At 40.9% G+C, this 23,147-nt stretch overlaps 2 protein-coding genes across 8 annotated transcripts in view; one reads left to right on the top strand and one right to left on the bottom strand.

The window, feature by feature from the left end:
- Window positions 1-579: 579 nt before the first annotated feature.
- slc38a11 (solute carrier family 38 member 11) lies at window positions 580-5,441 on the bottom strand. Of its 2 annotated transcripts, XM_027014794.3 has the most exons (12): window positions 5,287-5,441; window positions 5,078-5,198; window positions 4,236-4,310; window positions 3,860-3,994; window positions 3,552-3,617; window positions 3,278-3,384; window positions 3,065-3,144; window positions 2,730-2,800; window positions 2,450-2,611; window positions 1,734-1,846; window positions 1,149-1,280; window positions 580-962 (listed from the first exon to the last, which is right to left on the bottom strand). In XM_027014794.3, exons 1-12 carry the CDS (start codon window positions 5,314-5,316, stop codon window positions 672-674), a joined length of 1,383 nt encoding a protein of 460 aa, XP_026870595.2. In that variant the 5' UTR covers window positions 5,317-5,441; the 3' UTR covers window positions 580-671. The 2 variants fall into 2 exon arrangements, with proteins under 2 accessions (XP_026870595.2, XP_081570013.1); XM_081713887.1 differs by lacking the exon at window positions 5,078-5,198 and having other exon boundaries at window positions 5,287-5,402.
- A 5,524-nt stretch (window positions 5,442-10,965) lies between these two features.
- scn1laa (sodium channel, voltage-gated, type I-like, alpha) overlaps window positions 10,966-23,147 on the top strand; it is a 22,393-nt gene continuing 10,211 nt past the window's right edge. Inside the window, exons 1-16 of one of the 6 annotated variants that reach the window (XM_027014776.3) lie at window positions 10,966-11,223; window positions 11,579-11,697; window positions 11,882-11,971; window positions 12,093-12,221; window positions 12,809-12,903; window positions 14,211-14,441; window positions 15,655-15,724; window positions 16,242-16,383; window positions 17,516-17,722; window positions 18,054-18,320; window positions 18,796-19,143; window positions 19,527-19,638; window positions 19,980-20,218; window positions 20,354-20,527; window positions 20,690-21,046; window positions 21,337-21,771. In XM_027014776.3, the coding sequence (XP_026870577.2) occupies window positions 10,966-11,223; window positions 11,579-11,697; window positions 11,882-11,971; window positions 12,093-12,221; window positions 12,809-12,903; window positions 14,211-14,441; window positions 15,655-15,724; window positions 16,242-16,383; window positions 17,516-17,722; window positions 18,054-18,320; window positions 18,796-19,143; window positions 19,527-19,638; window positions 19,980-20,218; window positions 20,354-20,527; window positions 20,690-21,046; window positions 21,337-21,771 (3,273 nt within the window). Of the gene's footprint in view, window positions 11,224-11,578; window positions 11,698-11,881; window positions 11,972-12,092; window positions 12,222-12,808; window positions 12,904-14,210; window positions 14,448-15,624; window positions 15,725-16,241; window positions 16,384-17,515; window positions 17,735-18,053; window positions 18,321-18,795; window positions 19,183-19,514; window positions 19,639-19,979; window positions 20,219-20,353; window positions 20,528-20,689; window positions 21,047-21,336; window positions 21,772-23,147 lie in introns of all 6 variants that reach the window. The other 5 variants (XM_027014775.3, XM_027014778.3, XM_027014774.3 and 2 more) reach the window with 5 other exon arrangements.

The raw sequence follows: 23,147 nt of genomic DNA, 5'->3' as shown, positions 1-23,147 counted from the left end.
AGAGAATCGTGTGATCCATTGTTAGACAAATGATGACAAAAGAAGAAAAAAGATAACGAGTGGAATAACTGGGTGCCATTATAGTTAATCAGTTGACATTGCACTTAATGATAACTATCAACTGACTGATTATAAGGATGTAGCGAAGCACATTTCATGGATTATAAACCTGTATATTAAAAAGGAAACATTTACTGAAATTCATTTACTGCAGCAGTAGTCCAGTAGAATCTGTGTGAATGTATTGGGTTTGGTTTAGAAAAACATCCCGACCAATTTTACTGCAATGCAGCAGGTTGTGTTTTAAAGGCTTGCTACACATCTTACCCATGCTAGCAATTCATCAAACAGAGCGGAGATTTTTTTTTCGTTGACTAAGAATCAGGAAGGCTCGTTACTGTCATTATGTGTTATATTGGCTAAAGCCCAAAATATTCATCTGTTTGGCGCCCCCTTGTGGTAGCTATGTATCTTATCTAAGCACAGTATGCGACGACGTACATTAGTTTTTGCTGGTAGCAAGATTTTCTTGCACATGATATTACAATAGCCAGCACAAGTTTGAAGTAATGAAAATGGCTTTATTAAGAGAGTGAAATGGTGGAAGATTTTGAAAAAGGAGGGCAGTTCAAGTTCTACAATGTCATCATGATTTTGAAACTGAACATGTCCTAAAAAATGCTAATGTTTTGAGTGGCATTTATGCTCTGTAGCACACGACTGTCTGTAGAAAAAGTGGGACCAGAGGAGTCTGTGATTTTGCAGTAGAACATCTCTGCTCCATGTGAGCAGTCTTGAGCATAGAGTGCTGTCATAACCAAACCAATGATCATTACACAGACCCCAATGGTGAGAATAAGGCCTGGAATTAGCCTCTTCCTCTGAAACCAATTCCCACCGGAGAGTTTCAGGAAACAGGCCGAAGGGATGATGAAGATCAATGGGGTGGCACTCACAACTCCCTGGAAATGCAGAACGTGTGTGCAGATATCAGAGAGCAGTGCAAAGGAATGATAATGACTGGCAGGTGAAGTAATAAAAACATTCAGCTTGTGACGTGCTTTTAAAATAATTACAATATTTAACAGTTTCAGCATGTGTTATATGCTAACTCCTATAAAGAGGTGTATGTACTATGCAAAACTTACATTCAATTCCAGCACAACACCCAGACAGTCATAAAAGAGTGATATTGCAGTAACTGCTGATATTATCGCCAAGGTAACTATGATGTGGACAGTGTTACTAAGTGCCCCATTGTAAAAAACATTTGACACCACCTGAAAGACAAAACAAAGGAAAGAACCCGCATATGAGGATTAGCGTAATTGTCCACTAAGTACAGCAGCTAGCATGTAATTGTGCATTCTGAAATAAAAGTGTTGCAACCCACACAGAGCACAGACACTCTTAAGGAAGCAGAGATGCTCGAGGGCCATTGCAGATATTGCACAGTAAATCCAGGCTGCCATGCTCAATCCGAAATCTCTGCCAGCAATCATCATCCCTCGTGGGTTTAAAGCAAGTGCACTTGACCTTCTTACGATAAGATTTGGCTATATAAAAATTCAACAGGGAGCTATAAATGCTCTTACAGTAATGACCATAGATAAACATTTCTGCTCTGTTAAGCTATAGTGAATGTGAGTATAGAGAACAATGCTCAAAGTGAAGATGCGGAATGCTATATTTAAAAAGGCCACTAAACGTAAAAGCAACAAAACAATTATTACCTCTCTTGTCACAAAACACTCTAATGGGAAAGTGGTGATTATACTCAGGCCATAGCAGAATCTACCAAAGGTGGCCAAGATATCATTTTTGCAGTAGTTCTCAAATATATCACCTAGGACGAGAGAACAAAAATACACGACTTGTAATCATGAACAGTCCACACTTTCTGCAACAGTAAATACATCATTAAGTATTTGGTCACACCCACTTTATTAGAAATTCCTAGTTGTAGTACAGCTACAGTCTGCTGCCCTGTGGCCTAGCACACATCCTCCAGCTACTAACCAATAATCAGTTTCTGACCACAGCACCACTGTTGACTGGTTAATTTTCTATGACAGTATCAACCCATCACCTACAACAACAAAACCTTTGTCTGATAAACTTGTACCAGCTCAATAGCCAAAAACCATCACAGCGTCCATGTCTACATAGTCCTGAGAATGATTCCCCACCCTGTATCCACATATCTGGTGAGCAATCTAACCACTACATGCCATCACATGGGCTAAATTTTGTAAATATTAATTATGTGCACATAACAGTGTCCATGGTGTAAGTTTAATTGCAAGCCAGATCTTTCTAATAAAATGGGTGCTGCGTGTATCACACATAATACTGATTCTCCTTGGCATGGTCATTTGCAGATAAGCTTGGGACATTAACTTGGAATCGTTTTAAACCCACGTACAGCCAGTAAACTGGTTTGATTTACCCTGTGTGAACCCGGTAAAAGTAGCATAGCCAGCGACAGCAAACACTGCACTGACTAAGGCAGCTGAGCCCACAGAGCCATGTGTGACGCAGGACCAGTTCCTCAGACTGGGCTCCGGCAGCGATTCGTAGATCATGAAGCTGTTGTGATGGCAGATAAAGGCTGTGAAAATGACATGCACAGTAGCACGTGTACAATGAAATTACACCATACCACTGTACCGAAAAGAGACGACTTTAAGCTAATTTTTAGATAGTACATTAGTTCAGAGCTACCTCACCAAAAGCCATGACACCAACTGCTTGAACTGCATTCCAACGGGCAAACACCCAGGCATCCTGGGAGAGGGGGCTATTGCCAACATGAATGTATGAATGAAGGCATCCCAGTCAATGAGAATAAATTGTGATTTAAATAACAGCAATGTGTCATTTGAAATATGGTAGGTGTTCACATGCACGTATAGAAAGTATTTTGCAAAAGGATAATCAAAACAATATCTTTAAAAGCATTTACACATTGTTTAAATAAATAAGCCTGACAAAGAGAAGATTGTGTGTAACAGTGGCATGTGTTTGACGGTGTCGGTGAGCGTAGAGATCCTTAGCTCAGTACATTTGTGGTCCGAGTGTTACAGCTCGTACAACTACTGTGATGACGATCGCCAGAGTCAACACCATGGACACCAGTGACACCTAACAGAAAGGCACAGAATGCCACAATTTACCATTTCACACATCTGGTCAAAGCACATTTCCATCAAATCATGAGTTTTGTTTTGGTTTTTTTGTCATATGGGTCAGATCTGTCTCCTGATTTAAACTCTACCTTTCCCAGCTGAGCTACATCTCTGTACAGTGAAAGAGGCCCGGTGAAGAAAACGGTGGAGATTACGATGACAAAGTGTCTGCTGGACAAGAAGCTTCCAGAGCCAACTGTGTTAAAAGCAGAGAAAGACAAACCCCTTTACAAGCAGGACTCAACATAACTGGATGGCAGGACTTGTGAGCACAGCAGCAACCTAACATAGAGATATTGCTTACATTATAAAATATACAAATATAAAAACCACAATATATAACATTATAAAGTGTTAGCATACCTCCTGGTATTGTCTGAAACACTTTGGTCATAGTATCTCCAGTGATGATGTTGTAGCTTATCATTGCTGGATGAAATAATACAAAAATGTTATTGTTTGTGCTGTGTGTCTATGTGTGTGTGTGTGTGTTTGTGTGTGTATGTGTGTGTGTGTGTGTGTGTATATGTGTGTGTCTCTGTGTGTGTGTATGTGTGTGTCTGTGTGTGTGTGTGTCTCTGTGTGTGTGTGTGTGTGTCTCTGTGTGTGTGTGTGTGTGTCTCTCTCTCTTTCTCTGTGTGTGTGTGTGACTATGAAAGGGTGGTAATTACCAATGAATGGATACAGAAATTGCAGTACTGACAAAATCATAAACCCCACAAAGCCGAATGTGCCGTGTACTAGGGCCTGGTAACTGTGCGTCCCTGACAACTTGCCGCCTTTTATCAACAAAATGATGGAGTAGTCTGTAGAGGAGACAAAGACTGTCATTATCACATCTGTAATCATACTTAAGTATGTCATTATAAAAATGTAGTCAAACCACCGCAATCAACAATGTGGCAACTCAAATAGTGTTTAAACATGGATTCATTTATTTATTAATTTTTTACACATTTTTGTATACACGGCATTCTATGTTAAGAGAAATGGCTGAGTATTAGATCCTGCCTGAATAAGGAAGGTAATAAAACAAAAACTGGATACCTGTAATGAGGGCAACCAGAAAAAGCAACAACATCCCCAGTGGAAGGCCAGCCTGGGCCAGGGAGAAGGGCAGGCCTAAGGCAAGAAAACGCATTTCCCCAACACATTACATATAGCCATTTCATTTAGACTCACATCGATACAGACCGACACTGAACAAATTTTTTTTTTGTTCTAATTCCTTTTATGTTTCATTATTCTGTAAAAACATATTCTGTAAAAAATATTTATTAAACAGCTGTTAACCAATCAAATTTTGAATGCCTGTAAGTCTTTTATTAAATTTAAGTAATTCTCAAAAAGGATTTAGAGTAAAGGTTGGACGAATGTGAGTATAAGATTAAAACATTGTTCATTGTAGCTTTTTGTAGAAATGCCAGCATAAATGAGTCCAACACACATTAGTGAACTATCAGTCCGTTGTGCAGAGTCACATTGTTAGCAGTCATATGATCCTGCTAAACACGTGGAGTCTGAACTCACTCTCAGACTGTCCGTTATAACCCCATAAATAGAACTTAGAAAGTTTCAGCAGTTTATGTTAACTGAAATGTTTCAATTAGATCATAAAGGAAATGGCTGCAGGTATCTTTATGGTTTAAAATGAATGTAATTTAGTTATTATTATTTAACCTGTGCTCTACGTAGGCTACAACGTTTTGCTACATTCAAAATGGTTGAATAAATGACTTATTAATATTTATATTAGAAATATATTTCTCTAACTAACAATTCAAACTTTTCACAAATTAATTAAAATGATGTATTTGAATTATCTTGGGATATGAACTTATTGTCCTAGCAAATCTAAAAATGACTATTAGAATGATGACAAAACCCACCAATAAGTCCGGATCCAATAATAGAATTAGTGAAATTAAAGTATGCATTGGCCATCGAACTCGTTCCGCACTTGACGGAGTCCTTACGAGACACGAGTAAACGACTTCTCTCACCATCTTCCTGAAAAGCAAGTTTTAAACCTGTATCACATCTCCAAATGGGAACTGAGAGATGACTGAGCTCTTCTTCTCTCGACAGCATGGCCTACCTGACTATTCCCACGCGTGCCATCTTCCATTTCAGAATCCCCAAAAAAAAAATCACCCCGTTTAATCCGTCGACTATGTTTACATTTAGGCGATCTCCAATGTGGGTGAAGACGGAAATTGCTCGATTGGGACAAATCCGCCCACAGAATTATGTTCCCTCGGGTTCCCGAAGTCATTTGTGTACAACGTTCCACAGGTTTTAACTCAGTTTTGGCACAAACAACCTTAAAATCGTTGCATGTGCTCTGGAAAAATGGTGCATAAGGACTGGAAAATGCATACAATAAACTGATTTAAACACAATAGGTCTGGCCTATATAAGTCAACATACACACACGTACGCACGCGTGTGCATTTTCAAAGTAAACATGTATAGCCTACTGCATTTTCAAAGTAAACTACTATGCAGAAAACTACTATTTGAAATGAATCCCATTCTGACCTCATGTTTTTTTTTTTTGTCAGCATATGCAATTTATTTATTTGTTTGTTTGTTTTAGGAGGCACTGAGACAATAGAACAAAACATTAGCCTAATGTGGATGTGGCCTTAAACTGAAAGGATATTTACCATAACAAGTAAGCTAAAAGAACACAGACTATGGCTAAGTATACAAAAAGTGTGTCATACAGCTTCCAGTATTTATCAGACAATAACTTACACTATATATACAGAATTAAATTGGGGGAGTGGGCGTGGTAATCTCTAGCCTGCCTACATCCTACGTCCTCTGGAGATTTCCAGGCACTGCCGCACAGAACATCATCAATGAAGTGCAAATTTACTAATACCAAACATTTGTCAACCTCAACATATCTAAACAAAATGGACACACACTTCAGACAAATCAGACTCAATAAACTTGAAATTATTCACAAGTAGGCGTAAAAAACCCCACCAAAGACAGCACAAATACCCTACATGTGTGCAACGCGCTTTATAGAGGCCGGCCAGGCAATAACACATGTACGGGGTGGTAACAGAGACGTTATTGAATTCGGCCAGCAGATGTCACTAGAAGACTTACAAACGATGCGATGATGGCGGCTGCATAAGGAAAAGTTAGCACTGACAAGAGAAGCACGTGAAATGTAGGAACAACAAGTCTGCGTTGAAGTATCTCTGACCGTGTTAGTTTAACTCACATTATAATAAGCAACCAAATCACAAGTGGAGAAATACAAAGTTAATCTCAATGGATAACATTACAGAACAGCATTATTATTATTATTATTATTTGTGCTCAGAAGGCAAAAGAAAACCCTTTAACGTGTGCTGTAGAGTGCTAAGCCCCTTCATATAGGCTATATCCTCAACGTAACTTAGATGGTAGCCTATTAATGGTATGAAGTGTCAAACCGTGCTCAACACGTGGTCTGTCTACAGTAAGGAAGCTGCGATATGAAGTCAAGCCGGATCCGTTCGTGCAAAAGCACCGCGAACATGTGAAACAACCATTATAGGTACTCTGGCGTCATCGCCTCTCTATAATGAATAACCGGAAGCGCTCGCCGCTTTGCTCTTAGGCGCTTCTCAGTGTAGTAACAAATTGATCACGGTTCACTGTATGCTTTCGGTGCCAGAAACAACCAGGAAATTGTTCATTTTTATATAGCTAAAGCTGTGTTACTTTTTTTTTCAATTTCTCGAAGAAATACGTCAATTTTCCTTGGACGTTGAGGATTAAATACGACTTCAAGGCGTTTTCCTCCGGCCGTGTAGTGCAACAGACCACCTGCTCTAGAAGATGATGGTGAGTGTGTATAAAGTGAGGATGGGTGGGACCACCAAGCATGGCTGTTGAAAGAAAACTAGGAAATATCACGCCATCCAGAATGCACTGACACAAATTTGTAGAAACTACATGACTTTACAAACACTTAAATACTAAATGTTGAGGATGTGACGAAATAATCTCATAATACGAAAAATCTAGAGAGATACAGGGAACACCGTGTCTAACCGCTTTTTTGGCATGTTGGAAAGATGTTTTTTAGTCTACACAACAATTAACGTTATTTTCCTACCATATGAATATGGTAATAAGGTTACAATCGCACAATATGTTTGGATAATGTGAGGATAGAAAGTTTGTTAATAATAAACATCATATTGTGTGGCCACCTAAGTAGCATATCGTCTTATTCTGCGTTTCTAGGTCTTCTAGTTCAATTCCATGCAAGATTTCACAGCCTGTTTGAAATTAAAAGTTTTCTTTCTGTCTTTCTTAGTCTATTATTATTCTCTATCTATCTATCTATCTATCTATCTATCTATCTATCTATCTATCTATCTATCTATCTATCTATCTATCTATCTATCTATCTATCTATCTATCTATCTATCTATCTATCTATCTATCTCTGTGTGTGTGTGTGTCAGATGTGACTCTTCTATCTCTGTTATAAAATTTCAAATCTAGACATGCTAGCAGCCTCTAAACCTTGTGATGTGTTATTCACTTTTACAATGATTGCTTCTCTTATTATCCACTAACGAAACGTGTCTGATATATAAACAGCAAACTATTCGTAATAGCTTTTAGGGAAGGTTGGAACTATAAGGGGCGGGTTCGTCACGTCGGTTCCAATAAGATGAGCAGTTTTACAATGTTTATGGAGACATAATTCCTGTTGCGTCAATAACTTAATATCGGACACCATTATGGTGACAGTTTGTCTATGGTTTAATATTTGCAAGAGCGCCTTCCTTCTCTGACTGACGTCTGTCACAGTCCTAAGTTTTCAGGGTGGCCTATATAATATAAGTTGATTTTCCAGTGCCATTCTACCCTGCGGCCTTTTTTTTTTTATTGAGGTTCACAATGATATTTATTGAGGAAATCGTGTTTAGAAGATGGTTATCAGCCACGTCTGCATTGTGACACGGTGTACTCTTTCTTGAGGTTCGATTCAAATCGTTTAAATTCTGAACTCCTTTTCTTTAAAAAAAAAGAAAGAAAAAAAAGTGGTGTAAATAAGAATGGCGTTAGTTACCACAAAACGGGTGGAGTGTGCTGAATTCCAGGCTGTTTTGTTCCTCTGCATGAGGCTATACGTACAGGTTTTGGCGCGTTAATGAAAGGGAGTATATGACGCGCAGACTCAGTCAGATCGATTTGTGTATACTTGTGTACACTTCTGAATGAGTAGTTGGCTGACCTTTTAATTTAGCCTGCCTCTGGGTGATCTTTTAAAGCAACAAATATAACGTATGTCTTCTCAAATTGCTTAAGAGATTGAATGAGTGAGAAGAATGAAGGAATGACCGACTGATTAATGAATGAATGATTAAATGAGTTATGAGCAATAAGCAATAATTACACATCTTGATTTTTTAATGGTTTATGTCTATGGTGGGATTTTGTCTACCTTATTCTATTCTTAAAACCACACCTCTATAGAGTTTGTTCTTTGTTAGAAGACAAATTCAAAATTCAAATAAGTATAAAAAGCAATTAGATCCATTATTGAATGCAATGAGTATCAGTTTCACTCCAAAAAATGTCTCTACAGTCACAAAACGTCTCGTTTCTGGGGCCAGTGAGAAAAATATTTAGATGTGTGTGCATGTATTTCATATTTTAAGTTCAGTGGGGACCTTTGTGATAAATGTTTCAGGACCATGGACAGCACCACGCACAACCTAATGCATGTTGTCTATTGTTTCAGTGGTTTGTTTGCACTTATTTATGTGTGTTTTGCATTTTTGTTTGTATGTTTGTGTATATGCTTTGTGTGTGTGAGAGAAAGGTAGAGAGAGGGAGAGAGATGATCCTCTCCATGATCCTCTCCAGATCCTCAAAAATAGATTCCAGAGATAATAGCAAAGCCAAAAGAATACCTAATAACAACAGTTCAGTGTGCTTATATTACTAGAAGCATCACTAGAAGAACTAAAAGCGCAGTTCAGCCAAAGACCCCAAGATTTAAAATGGTGAATATGGTCACAAAAGTGATGATAAAAACACATGTAGTATATATAAATAAAAAGTGGCTTTTGGAACATACATTCTGATGGCTTTTTTTAGGTTGATTCTTGAAGTTTGAGGCATTTTTCATCTCCCTATTGATCAACTCTCCACAGCTCACATAAACAGTGAATGATAAATCAGAAATGGTGTCAGGATTTATGTGACTACCTCAAAACCTCCTGAACATATGTGATACTAAAGGCTCAGGGTTCAGTTTTTCACAATTAGGATCATATAATTAGACGTTGTGCAGTCATGCTTAGATGCTAGTTCACTTATGCCTCTTTTATGAACAAAGGTTCATTTGGGCTCTTGTCAGAACCTAATCTTATTGACAATCTTAATTAATTACCCTAATTACCCCTAATTGGATAAGATCTCTTCAGTGCTACTTTGAATCATCTTTCTTCATGCAGCCAGCTCTGTGGCCTATTTCCCAGATTAAGGATTTTGTGTGTGTGTATATATATATATATATATATATATACACACACACAGACACACACACACACACACTTGGGCGGGTTACCAGATCAGACACAGGTGAAAGACTAATGGCTAAGGGTGGTGCAAGGGAGGGGCACAGAACCAAAATATCATGTGAAGGCAGGAAAAACAAAACAGCACAAAGAGTTTGGTGCCATGGGAACTGCGGTATCTGAGAGGGAAAGCGTGACAGTCTTGTTAGCATTTTTCAGTCAGAGGTTTTAAATAAAACACCTGAACTAACTTCTAAAAATGAAAATGTACAAAGTCCACATTTATGTATCACTCCAAAAGTACTGTGCAATAATCTCCCCTTCCAGTTTAGACTCCCCGATATAGCTGTATATAAACATCAAACATTCAGGTAAGTGCCAAGCAGATCAGGCTAATTGCACAGTTGTGAAATTGTCGTTCTCATGCTACTGCTCTGTCCTGCTGCACTAATACCACTTTCAGATTTGCAGCCTGATCTCTGTGCAGTGATGTCACTGCTCTAATCACATCTATTTTTCTGACCCTGACACTCAGTTTCATAATTTATGTCTTATGAGGAGGCCCCCCCCCCGTCCATTTGATCTCTTATGTCCCTCTCTGACTCTGAGTGGAAATGCCCCAAAACCCTCGTTTGGGTCAGCAGATATAGACGACAATGCATCATAATTCTTAGTGAGATTCAGACAGATGTGTGAGGCCTCTGTGGGTGTCTTTCCAGTGCTTCTATGCAAATTATAATTCCTTCTCACTGAGCTTTTCCTTTCTGGTTCCAGAACTATAAGGAAAATATGTGTAGAACTGTAAAGCTATTGTTGTGATTCCTCAAAACTCTGTGGAGCCTTGTGTTTTTTGGGAGGTGTTTTCTGGCCTCATCTTTTGTTTTCACTTCTCTCTTTCTCCCCTTTCTCCCGCTGTCTCATCTCTCCCTCTCACACAGTTTGCTATTAAACGTTGTCTTGAGCAGGACTCTGACAAGTTCCCTTGACAGCGTTATGGTGTTCAAATCACACATCACTGCCTTTTGTCGGTGGTTGTGCAATATGGAGTGAGAGCCCAGCAGTTTCCTAGTGACTTCCTCATTCTCTTGCTTGTACTTGTTTTAGTAAGAGGAGGCATGTCAATTTCTTTCGGGGGTCTTATCAGTCGCTGTCTGCCTCTTGTTATTGCTGTAGTGGCTTCTCCTGCAGAGGGCACGTGAATAACTCTGGAAGAACAGGATGCAAAGATGCTTGCAACACCAGGACCAGACAGCTTCCGTCCGTTTACCCGTGAGTCACTGCAGGCCATCGAGGCCCGAATCGCAGAGGAAAATGCCAGGAAGACTAAGGAAGAGTGGGAGAGAAATACTGATGATGAACCTAAACCAAAACCTAACAGTGACCTGGTGGCAGGGAAGAAACTGCCGTTCATATATGGGGACATTCCCACCGGAATGGTGTCTACGCAACTGGAGGACTTGGACCCATTTTATTGCAATCAGAAAGTACGTTTCGAATTTTCACTCAGTCTAAAAATGATTGTTTGAGTGGAATTTGAGTTGCGTTTGAGATTTGTCGGTCACTATGAATTTTACAGTGCCATTGCAAATTTCACTGTTCATCGTTCGATTAATCATGCACTGATATCCAAAAGGTCATAATAATCAGCTGTCATTAAAGGTCAAAAGATTACGCATTGTCGGTACAATCGGATTTCAGGTTTTGTTAGCAGGCTACGTTGTAAATATGTGACATGTTTAAAGCACACATGACAGCCCCATTACCAAGGCTCCCCAGTCATGTTCAGAAGCATCTCTTATTATGACACTGTGTCTCTGTTTCTCTGTTCTTCCTTTTTAGACCTTTATAGTATTGAACAAAGGGAAGACAATCTTCCGCTTCAGTGCCACTCCTGCCTTGTTCATCTTAAGTCCGTTTAACCCTCTTAGAAGAATATCGGTAAAGATTCTGGTACATTCATATCCTTTCTATATACCCTCAACAACCATGTACACAAGGGGTTGCCCTCCTGTAATTATCCTACAGTTGTTATACTGGTAATCAAGGAACAGTTTGGAAACAGCAAATGTGCACAAAACATAGTAGAAATAATGTTTTAGTTGTATATGTTAAGTGTGAGTTTGCCTTAACGGTGGCCATCACCTTGTTCAGCATGGTAATTATGTGCACGATCCTCACCAACTGTGCATTTATGACCATGCACGAATCACCAGATTGGGCCAGGAATGTAGAGTAAGTATCATAGTTGCTGTTTGGAACGTACAGTATTCATTAGTACTTCAGTTGATTATTTAAGTTTCATGTGAATATGTAGTTTGTCTTTGCTCTAGCTGATATGCTGTGGTTTTGACAGGTACACGTTTACAGGGATATATACATTTGAATCACTAATAAAGATCCTGGCCAGGGGATTTTGCATAGGGAAGTTCACTTTCCTCAGAGACCCGTGGAACTGGCTGGACTCCGTCGTTATTGTAATGGCGTAAGTACACAGAGATTTCCAGGCGTTTGCCCAGTTGAAGCTTCATGTGGATGTTCTGTCTTATTTGCAAACTGACTCTTGCAGTCTGAAAATGATCAGTCCAAAATACCTTTGTTCGCAGTGCTTGCTTCTGACTAGTGCTTATGCGAATGGTGCAAAAGTACATCAGTCCATAAAAGCATGGTCCATATGTTTATTTGCCCTACATCTTTGGCATTATTTTATTTATTACACCTGTCATTGAGCAGGTACTTATCTACTCATAAATGTATACCATACCATTTTACTATAAACCCAACGATGGTCTTAGAAATGCATAATATGAAAAGTCCTCTATAGTAATTGTGGAATTGATCCTGCAGGCTTATAACAAAGTTTATAACACAACTAGCCAATGTATCAGCACCTTCTGCACTTTCAGAGTACTGAGAGCTTTAAAAACAAGGATTTATGTTTCCCGGTAAGCAGTATGAGCACTCATGTGTATGACCTCTGCTTGAACTCTGACCTCCTATTGCACCCTGACCTCTCTGTGTGTTCTGCATATGTCATTCTTTATGTGACCCCCACACCCAACCCTGTTTCAGATATGTGACCGAGTTTATACCGCAGCTGGGCAATCTGTCCGTCCTGAGGGCTTTCAGAGTTCTCCGTGCCCTGAAAACCATATCGGTCATCCCAGGTGAGAGTGATGTTCCACTTACTGACAACACCGCTGTTCCTTTTTTCTTCTTTTGTCATTTTACAACTTAGACAGTAAAAGAGGGAATATAAGCCCAAAGTCGTGCCTAATTCCTCTCTTTTATTCATTCTGTCCCTCTCTTATCGCTGAACATTATAATTCTAGAAACATACTATTTTAGACTTTCTGCTTGAGGCGCTACAAAAAGAATTAAGCATGGCGACATTCCCTCCTCTTTCCTTCCGTGGGCTTGGCGTTACATGTCGGGTCGCAACAGACCTGCATCACTGCAGTTTGTCTCTATTTAGCTGCTAGTGTACAAGAAAATGTTTATTTTCACTGTGATAAAAACTGGATAGCTAATAACCTCATAAACCTGAAGCTGCGATTCCTTCATGCCGCGCACACGAATCCCCAGTCAGTCTTTGATAAATCAGTTGTAGCTGACGTGACTCATTCTAAAAATAACCATTCCAGTCATTGGACTGTCACTGCCTATATAGCAGCTGACAATGGAATGGCTGGAAACTTTCTATAAACGCCCAAAATATTAACCAGCACATCTAATATAGTCAAAGAATAGAGTCATACAGTAACCTAATTAAAGCACCATTCATGGATGGTTTTGCCACATCTTTTGTCAGAAGTACCATTTGGCTGTTTCCTGGTGGTTTTGTCTCTGACTAGTGGTTTGATATTACATTGGCTCACCGGTTCTGCATCATAGATAGCTAGCTTTAGTGCGTGTGTGTACGAGTGAGTGTGTTTTCTGTGGATGTGGTTTTTTTTACTGGAACACACACCCTTTGCTCATATCTCCTCATAAACCAGTTTGCTTCTGATTTCACAATTGTCTTTTTGCTTTTACTGAACACTTCAAGCAGTTCCGACAGCATAATAACGCACAGTAAAGTAACTACCAAAGCACATATCATTTCACTTTATTTAACTGGTTTCCTACTTTATATTCCTTAATTATAAAACTGCTTTTATTCTATTTTCATGTGTTAGTTACTTTTAGGAATGGCAAGGATTGGTATTTTGTTTATTTGTTGAAGAGAAATTCTTTAAATTCAAAAGGCCCATGTACTTTTTTTTTTACTGCCAACCCCAATATATGAGAAGCTGCACTTCTTTAACTCTTGTTTACATTCTTACATTCATTTCATGTTTTAAGATTTTAATAATAAGATTGTTTAATATTTGATACAGGTTTATTATATCATTATCATTTTAATCATTACCATACAGCCCATTGCTATGGCGCAAATCTGTGCTTTGTCTCAAACGTTTTGTGTTGTTTGTAGGCCTGAAGACCATTGTAGGGGCTCTGATCCAGTCAGTGAAAAAGCTTTCAGATGTGATGATACTGACCGTCTTCTGTCTGAGCGTATTTGCCCTGATTGGCCTGCAACTATTCAAGGGGAACCTGAAGCAGAAGTGCATACAGTTGCCACCCAATGGGACCAAGAATGCAAATGGAGACCTAGTTATTAACGGAACTATCATTGAGGATATCGCGCAATTTATCAATGACAGTGAGTGTTAATGAACTACTAGAATTTGTGGCCTGCACACACTTGCACCATTGATTCGATGCACATTCAAATGAATAATCATCAAACCATTCAAGAACTGAGTGGGTTAGAGCAGGCAGACACATGCACAGACTAGAACTGGGAGTCACTAAGCTGAGATTTAATTGTCAGTCCCGTCACCCACTCTGCTGAATCTAACAGCGGATGTTCCCACGAGAGTGCACCTGTTGCCCTCTGTGTAGTGCTCACCACACAAGCATCTTCATCGGGCATTAGCAGGACCTAGTCGTCATATCCCTCAAGGCACAGATTAGCATCAGAGTGTGAGAGCTCTCTGCTGGGGAGGATTTAACATTGATTAGCAGGGGCGTAAAAAGGAGGGGGGGGGTGTATTATTTCTTGGGGGAAGGAGGGGGGTCTCTGACTGTTCTAAACATTACAGGTATTGGAAAGACTTTCAAGTCTGTGGTAGCATAAAAGAAAAAAATGAATGAAAGGAAGAATGAAATAAACAAAAAGAAATCGAAAGAAAACTGGAAGAGGAAGAGGAAGAGGAAGAGGAAGAGGCAAACGCATGTGCGGTCACTGGACACAGAGAGGAGAGAGTGTTAATGAGAAGGAGACGAGTGAGAAGGAGAAATAGGGAGACTCCAGGAGTCAGAGAAGACATTTATCATTGCTCATAGGGGAGGAAATATGATACCCATTAATTATAAGCTACTCTAGCAGGGTACAGAGAAAAGCTTTCATGTACGATTGAACCTCATAGTTAGACAGCAGCTAAACAGGACATGCTATTTGTCTTTATTGTTATTTATCCGTATGTATTATTATTTCTATTACGACACTTATTTCTATTACACTTTTCTAGCCATTTTATTCAGCTTTTGCACTGCAGCCGTTCAGCTGGGGTTGCTTCAGTTCTAACTCTGTAGAAGTTAATTCAGTATATAAAAATATATCTGTCAGATAGAGCAGATACAGGTGGCCCCATGCAGCAAGACACTCTGTATACACTGAGATGCAGCAGCTGAAGATTTATGTATGTATTCAAGTTTATCACATAGTCGAGATGTACATGGTACAGTCCTGTAGTGAAACGCTTGGTTACATGTGAAGTGTAACAATGTGTAAGAATATATATATATATGAGTTATGAGTGCATGACTGTTTGCATATAAAGTGAAAGGCTTTAATTTCCTTTTTTCTGTAGGTTCTGTACATTTTTTTTACATCCAAGGGAAGAAAGACCCTCTGATCTGTGGGAAGAACAGGGACGCAGGGTAAGTGCTCAGCCTCGTTACTGGGAACTCCAGATGGACAGTAATAAGCACTGCAGATGCAAAGCGTCGTCGACACTGTGATGTAATGTGTTGTGCCTCTAATAACACCTACAATTCGAACCAGAGCGGGGCACTTGAAGTTCGTAAGGTCTTGGCATGTGCACAGCTTGCTGGAGCCCACCTGTTTTAGGCGAGGTTTGATTACATAATTGCAAACACAGTCAAACTGATGATATGTCAGTTTCTGCCTCACCTTTACCATGGTCTGCATCATGAGATTAACCCAGGGCCTCTCTTGAAGGGGAAAAGTCTATGCAGTGACATCAAAGAGCAGCTAATGTTGAAGTCATGAGACAGTTCGGTTATTAATTGGCACCTGGTTCACTCCTGCTTCCTTCCGTCCACCATCTCTACGAAACAGACAGGGATCAAAAGGTGAAATGGGTAGTGTTCAGCTGGGTCAGCCGGTACGTGCTCACGGATGTTTGTCACTTGTGCCTGCCCTACTGTGCTCCAGGACGTGCCCGGAGGGGTATTTCTGCCACAAGTACAGCAAAAATCCCAACTATGGCTACACCAGCTTTGACAGCTTTGGATGGGCCTTCCTCTCTCTCTTCCGCCTTATGACTCAAGACAGCTGGGAGAATCTCTACCAGCAGGTCTGTGTCTGTGTGTGTGTGAGTGTGTGTGTCTGTGTGTGTGTGAGTGTGCGTGTGTGTGTGTGTGTGTGTGTGTGTGTGTGTACTTGTGCCCACCTTTTTTGCTTCTTTAAAGATTGAACCTCATAATCTTTAGCCATGACACTGTTGACTGTCCTTAAACGTGCTATGTTTCTCTCCCTCTCTTTGTGTGTGTGTATGGGGGGCATGTGTTTATTTGTGCGAGGAGACTTCTGTGAGGATTAGTGTGATAGGTTCATTTGTTCTCTAATTCTCTCTGTGCTGTGTGTCCAGTGCACCTGTGCCTGAGCCTTTGTTCACCTGACTCAGTGTTTGGCCTGAAGCTTAGTGAAGGCCTTTTGTTTGATTTCACTGGAGTGCAGGGGATGTACAATCTACAAGGCATCTGCTTAATGTATATGGCCCCACAGAAGTCAGTTTGACAAGAAATACATTAATAACAGCTGTGGTTGCAATTTAGACAAAACTAAACATGTACTTGTCTGTGTTTCCTGATGATGTTGAACTTTAATAAAGTAATCATGAGATTCTAGATCCAGCACAGTGCTGCATCCTTTTTGTGCTGTATGAAAACAAAACTAAATTAGTAAATTCTTTCAGAAGAATCAACATTTCTAGAGTACAGCTACAGAGACAGCTGTGATAATTACATTTAAAAACTGTCTGCTTTAATCAGTAGTGAAGATCTTGCTAACGTCTGCCAAACTTCACACCCTTCTCTCCACACCCATGCTGGGTGCTTAAACTACCCTTCTATATTCTACATGCTAACACAAAGATCAATGGTAGGTAGGGATGACTGCCTCCTCATAGAGACGTTTCCTGATTGGCTGATACAGCTGCACCGCATTGAGATGTTTAGCTGTTGAATAGAGATCCCAAGGCCGTAAGGGCTTTTTCCCAGAGCATCATTGTTTGTAGTATATCTAACAGGATGTAAAGACAGTTTAGCTGGAGTGCTCTTAAAATAAATCATACGTGAGATCTCGGCAGTCAGTTAAACCAGCAGAACCCTCTACCACTAGGGCTTTTTACAATGAAAACTAAAAGCCCTCAGAATACACTGGCACTACAGCTCCGTCTCAGTAGTGACGGTGAGCTTGGTTTGCAGACCCTGCGTGCCGCGGGGAAGACCTACATGATCTTCTTCGTGCTGGTGATCTTCCTGGGCTCCTTCTACCTGGTGAACCTGATCCTGGCAGTGGTAGCCATGGCCTACGACAAGCAGAATCAGGCCACTCTGGAGGAGGCGCAGCAAAAAGAGGAGGAGTTCCAGGCCATGCTGGAGCAGCTCAAGAAACAGCAGGCAGAGGTGCAGGTGTGTTCACGTGTATTGATAATCTATAATACTATCAATGCATGGAACTGAGTAGACCAAAATAACTATGATCTACGTTGCTTAACCCCAGTGTCGTGGATCAAAGATTCACACTCTGCACTATGGGTTAGGGCTTATAATCTGGAGTGGGACACTAAGAGATGTTGGGGTGTACAGAATTGCCCCAGTCTCTAAACACTGATTCTTGCCCCTTAGCACAGCACGTAATCTCAGCGTCAGGCTACTGTAAAATCACCTCTTTTATAAACTCGTATCCGAATTAATCCTGCGCTCCTTCCCGACTGGTTCTGCACTGTCCCCTTTCTGTTAGGCGGTGGTGGCCGCATACGAGAGCAGGGATTCCAGCAGGGACATGACGGACACATGTTCTGAGGCCTCCAGACTCAGCTCCAAAAGCGCCAAAGAGCGGTGCAACCGGAGGAAGAAGAGGAGGCAGAGGGCCGAGGAAGGGGAGAAGGGCGACAGCGAGAAGCTCTGCATCTCCGAGTCGGAGGGCAACGTCAGGCGGCCCAGCATCCAGTTTTCGTTGGACGGAAACCGACTGTCGTACGACAGGACGTATCCATCTCCTCAACAGGTCGGAAGTGTTCTCTGCTGTTCTAGAGCAGATGAAATCGTGAAGCTTTGTTTTCCAACTTTTATCTGACTCTGATCTCTGTCACTGCAATGTTATTTGCTCTAGTTACAAAGCAAAAATAAACAAAGATGTCAGGGTACAGTGGTAGTTAACTTCACTTTTAAAGAGATTTTAGTGCTGGGTGTCTGTTGTATTGATTGATGTTGTCTCCTTTTGGCTACCTCATCTGCTTTGCGCTCATCTCATCTCATCATCTGTCGTCGATAGCATTATTTACAAAATCAGCCGCACTTCCTCACTTCTTTTGATTTATTTAATTGTTTGCATATCGTCATCTGTCATCACCAACATTGTCGGGATCATCCACGTCATTTGTTATATCATATGTCCATTACCACCGTCATGATCCTCCTCTGTTCGTGGCCATCTAGAGTAATGTAAGATCTAAGTGTGAAAACGGTTTCTTTCTCTATAGTCCCTCCTGAGTATCCAGGGCTCAGTCTTCTCCCCATGCCGGAACAGCAGGGCTAGCGTTTTTACCTTCCGTAGCCGCCTGGGATCGGAGAACAGCTTCGCCGATGATGAGCACAGTCCATTCGAGGAGACGTGCAGCCGGCGAGGCTCGCTCTTTCTGCCTCGCCGCTCCGAGCGTCTTTATAGCAATGTCAGTAAAAGCAGCATGACCCAGCGCATTCTCCTGCCAGCGAACGCCAAAGTGCGCTGCTCGGTTGACTGCAATGGCGTAGTGTCACTCGTGGGTCCGAGCTCTCTGCCCAGCTCTCCCGCCGGCCTGGTGTTGCCCGAGGTGACCATAGATCAAGCCGCGACAGACGACAACGTAAGAACTTCACTTGAGGATCTTGTGATGCTTAGCACTCTGCTGTTTTTAAATATTGCACCTTAAAGTAACTGTATCATGCGCATTGTATTACCTTCAAATTCAAAATGTTTGAGAAGCACTTTAGACTTTATTGCTGGATAATATGCAGTCCATAATGTCCATGTTTTTATATGGTTGAATTCCTTAAAAAACAAGCACTACAATATATTATCTAATACCACGAATTATAGAACATCGTTACGGGTTATGATGATCACATTTCTTTTTACTTCTCCTATAATATATGTAATGTTGCATTATTCGGTTAAGGCTGCAGTATAATTGCTTTCTGCGATATCGTCAACATCCAGGAGGACACAGGGGAGGAGTACCGGTTGCGGTATGACTTCCCTCAGGACTCTCCGGGCTTTCTGATTGACCACGTATCCCGAGAGAGAGCCCTGAGTGTGGCCAGTGTCATCACCAACACAATGGAAGGTATGTGCACTCAAAATTCCAGCGACCCACTTTTTTCTGGACCTCTTACGTAAATACAGTCCCATGATTTAGGGCTTGTTATTGTAATGGGGTCCCGAATGATTCCTTCTTGCAGTAAATAACCATTTTATTTCGCTTACTGTAATATTATAACATGATTTTTAACCAGCAACATGCTGTGTCTCAGTGGATTAATATATGTGCTGTGTCCATGAGGAGTCCTATTAATATTTCATCCTCACTGTGACATTAGGATTAATGTCTCATTTAATCCACCTTAATGGCGTCATAGATTATAAATGGCGTTCGGGGTTTTTAATGCGCGTTCTTTAATGTTACAGAGCTTGAGGAATCCAGGCAGAAGTGCCATCCGTGCTGGTATAGGTTTGCACGCACGTTTCTGATCTGGGAATGCAGCCCAGCATGGATGAAGATAAAGAAAGCCGTCCACACATTCGTGACGGATCCCATTGTGGATCTGTCTATTACCATCTGCATTGTAATAAACACATTATTCATGGCTATGGAGTATCATCCCATGGACAAGGATTTCAGTTCCATGCTTTCAGTGGGCAACTATGTAAGAACATTCGAATTCACTTCCAGGTTTTCTAGTGTTCACTGTGTTTGTTGTAGAAACAATTTTGCTTAAACAAAGACTGGAACTACCTGTCCTAGTGAGTATGCTTAATGGAACATTGGTCTTTGCGTTCAGGTTTTCACAGGTATCTTCACAGCTGAGATGATCTTCAAGATCATAGCCTTGGATCCTTATAATTACTTCCAAGTAGGCTGGAATATATTTGATAGCTTCATTGTCAGTCTGAGCCTCATGGAGCTTGGGTTGGCCAACGTATCTGGAATGTCCGTTCTTAGATCGTTCCGGCTGGTAAGGAGATTACTGGCATCGTTCCTAATGCACTTGGCTCAAACGGCAAAAGTTTAATCAGTATCAACACCATAATCATTCTGTGATGACTGTCATCTTATCAACTACCAAAGCCGTTGCATTTCACCGTGACGCGTGAATATTTTGTCGTTTCCATCGTAGCTGAGAGTCTTTAAACTGGCAAAGTCGTGGCCCACTCTAAACATGCTGATCAAGATTATTGGCAACTCACTGGGTGCCCTCAGCAACCTGACGCTCGTCCTGGCCATCATTGTCTTCATCTTCGCTGTGGTGGGCATGCAGCTGTTTGGGAAGAGCTACAAGGAATGTATGCATCCCATTCTGGGCAACCCTCAGCCGCGCTGGCACATGATCGACTTCTTCCACTCCTTCCTGATCGTGTTCCGTGTACTATGTGGCGAGTGGATCGAGACCATGTGGGATTGCATGGAGATCATTCAGAATCAGGCCATGTGCCTCGTGGTGTTCCTCATGATTATGGTGATTGGAAATCTAGTGGTATGCATACGTTTCCTGCACTTCTTCTATTATGATTTTCCTGAATCCGTCTATCCGCATCAGTTTCATAATTGGTCCACTTCTGGGTGCACTTGTAATGAGATTGTACAAGTAAACTAGTCATGCATGCAAAAAAGGGGTTGTGTATAACCAAATTCTCTATGTATAAATGATTTAAATTTCATTGTGTTTTAAACAAGATCTCTTAGTATACCTCCTAAAGCTGTAGTTAACAGGCGACGCTTGTTGTGCTCTGTACCTGCACTGACTTCCCATCTCAACACCTGCAGGTTCTGAACCTCTTCCTGGCCTTGCTGCTCAGCTCTTTCAGCGCGGACAATCTGACAGCCAGCGACGACAACAGCGATAGGAACAACCTGCAGGTGGCCGTGGGCCGCATCCAGAGGGGCTTCTCTTTGGCAATGGCCTGCGTGTGCGGCTTCTTCCGGAGTGCTTGCCTCCGAAGCAGCAGGACGAAGGCGACGGAGGAGGACGGCCTGAGAAACGGCCAGAAGCTACCTGATGGCCTCAACCACATCGCAGTGGAGCTGGTCCAACACCCAGGCGGGGGGGACGAGGCAGCCGGAGCAGTCAGTGACCCAGAGGATTTCACCGCCGACGGCAGCTTGACGGTCACCGTGCCCATCGCTGCTGCTGAGTCAGATGCTGAGGGCCACACAGAGGACTTCAGCAGTTACTCTTCAGACACAGAGGAAGATAAAGAGGTGAGCAGGCTGATTAGATGTTTCATGAAGCTCATGAAGTAGAGGTGTGAAGTGATGATGTAATGGATGCGGTAGGTTTGAGTGATTTAGTCATTCATTAGTAAAAAAAACCGGGATGTGTGTGTTTGTTTATCCTGATTTATGAATTGCATCATTATATAGATATAATCCATTTGGTCTTGGGCTAGGTTATACAGTTCAGACAAACATGTTTCATTGAGTAATTATAGTTTTTCATTCTGTTGCTCAAAAGAAACACTATTCCAGAAAGGCTTGTATGTTCTACATTTTACCCTTTAGCTGGGACTTACAGCTAATTACATTATGTACCATTTAACATTGAGCACATGTGAGCTTGCAGCTGTTGGCTCTCTTTGGAGAACATACTGCTGCGCTTTGTGTTAGATAAAGACGACGGTCTTTGCCAACGGCTGCTCACGCTGCACATGCTTTGAGGTTATAATAATCCAGCATAACAAAACCTAATGAAAATTAAAATAATTGCACTCTATATTTTAGTCAAAAGGCTGGGATGTGTTATTAGCTGGTGTCCTTTTGTATCTGATGCGGAATAACATTTCTTTCCTGCAGACACAGGAAAGCACGATCCTTTCTCTTCTGTCTGTCTCATTCCCTTTAACCTGATTTGGTATTGCAGCCCTTGTTGAGACGCTTTCAAGGGTTTGAGGGAGACTTGTAAGACCTATTTATTATACATACCACCATACCACCCTCACCATGGAGAGTGTGTTTACCATTCATGAGAAAGGCGTATAGCAGAGCTTCATATGGGTATTTTAAATATCTTTGCCTGACTTTGTGTTTATTCTCTTTTTCCTTTTATATAAGCAGGGTGAATGTGCTAGATATATTGTTCACTCATTATTTCACGTTTATATATCATGGAAAAAAGGTTTGCAGACTGTTTGGGACTATCTGTATTTCTGAAAACAAGCCCTAAAATGTGATATGATAGATATTTATATAGTTATTTAGAGTTATTTAGTCTCTGTGTAGTTCAGAGACATATATAAACTACAGAGATGTATATAGTTATATATGTCTCTATGTAGTTTATAGTTTATTTCATTTAATGACATTTCATGTCGTTTCACATCTTACAATGATATGTTTTCAGTGAACAAATGATTAGAATTTTCAGTGACAATGCTGAGTCAATGCTGGAAATATTGTAGATAATGAAGAAGTAGATAATAACCCCTTCAAAAGGGTCAATTGATAACAGGTATTCAGATCAATCCAGATATAGGTTTGATATGCCTTACCGTATAATAAAATACCCACACAATCCTGTACATACAGCATTATCGTCTGCTAAGTGCAATATGGCTTAATTTAAAAAAAATGACCAGACT

The sequence above is a fragment of the Electrophorus electricus genome, chromosome 4 (genome assembly GCF_041902795.1).
Source record: "Electrophorus electricus isolate QZ-2024a chromosome 4, ASM4190279v1, whole genome shotgun sequence".
Lineage (NCBI taxonomy): Eukaryota > Metazoa > Chordata > Actinopteri > Gymnotiformes > Gymnotidae > Electrophorus > Electrophorus electricus.
This window is presented reverse-complemented; position numbering and strand designations above follow the sequence as displayed.

Coding starts and splice junctions, on each gene's coding strand:
- slc38a11 (XM_027014794.3), bottom strand. CDS start 5,316: ATGGAAGATGGCACGCGTGGGAATAGTCAG. Junction 3,995..4,235: donor TCTGGTTGCCCTCATTACAG/GTATCCAGTTTT, acceptor TCTCCTCTACAG/ACTACTCCATCATTTTGTTG. Junction 963..1,148: donor GTGTTGTGCTGGAATTGAAT/GTAAGTTTTGCA, acceptor CTGCATTTCCAG/GGAGTTGTGAGTGCCACCCC.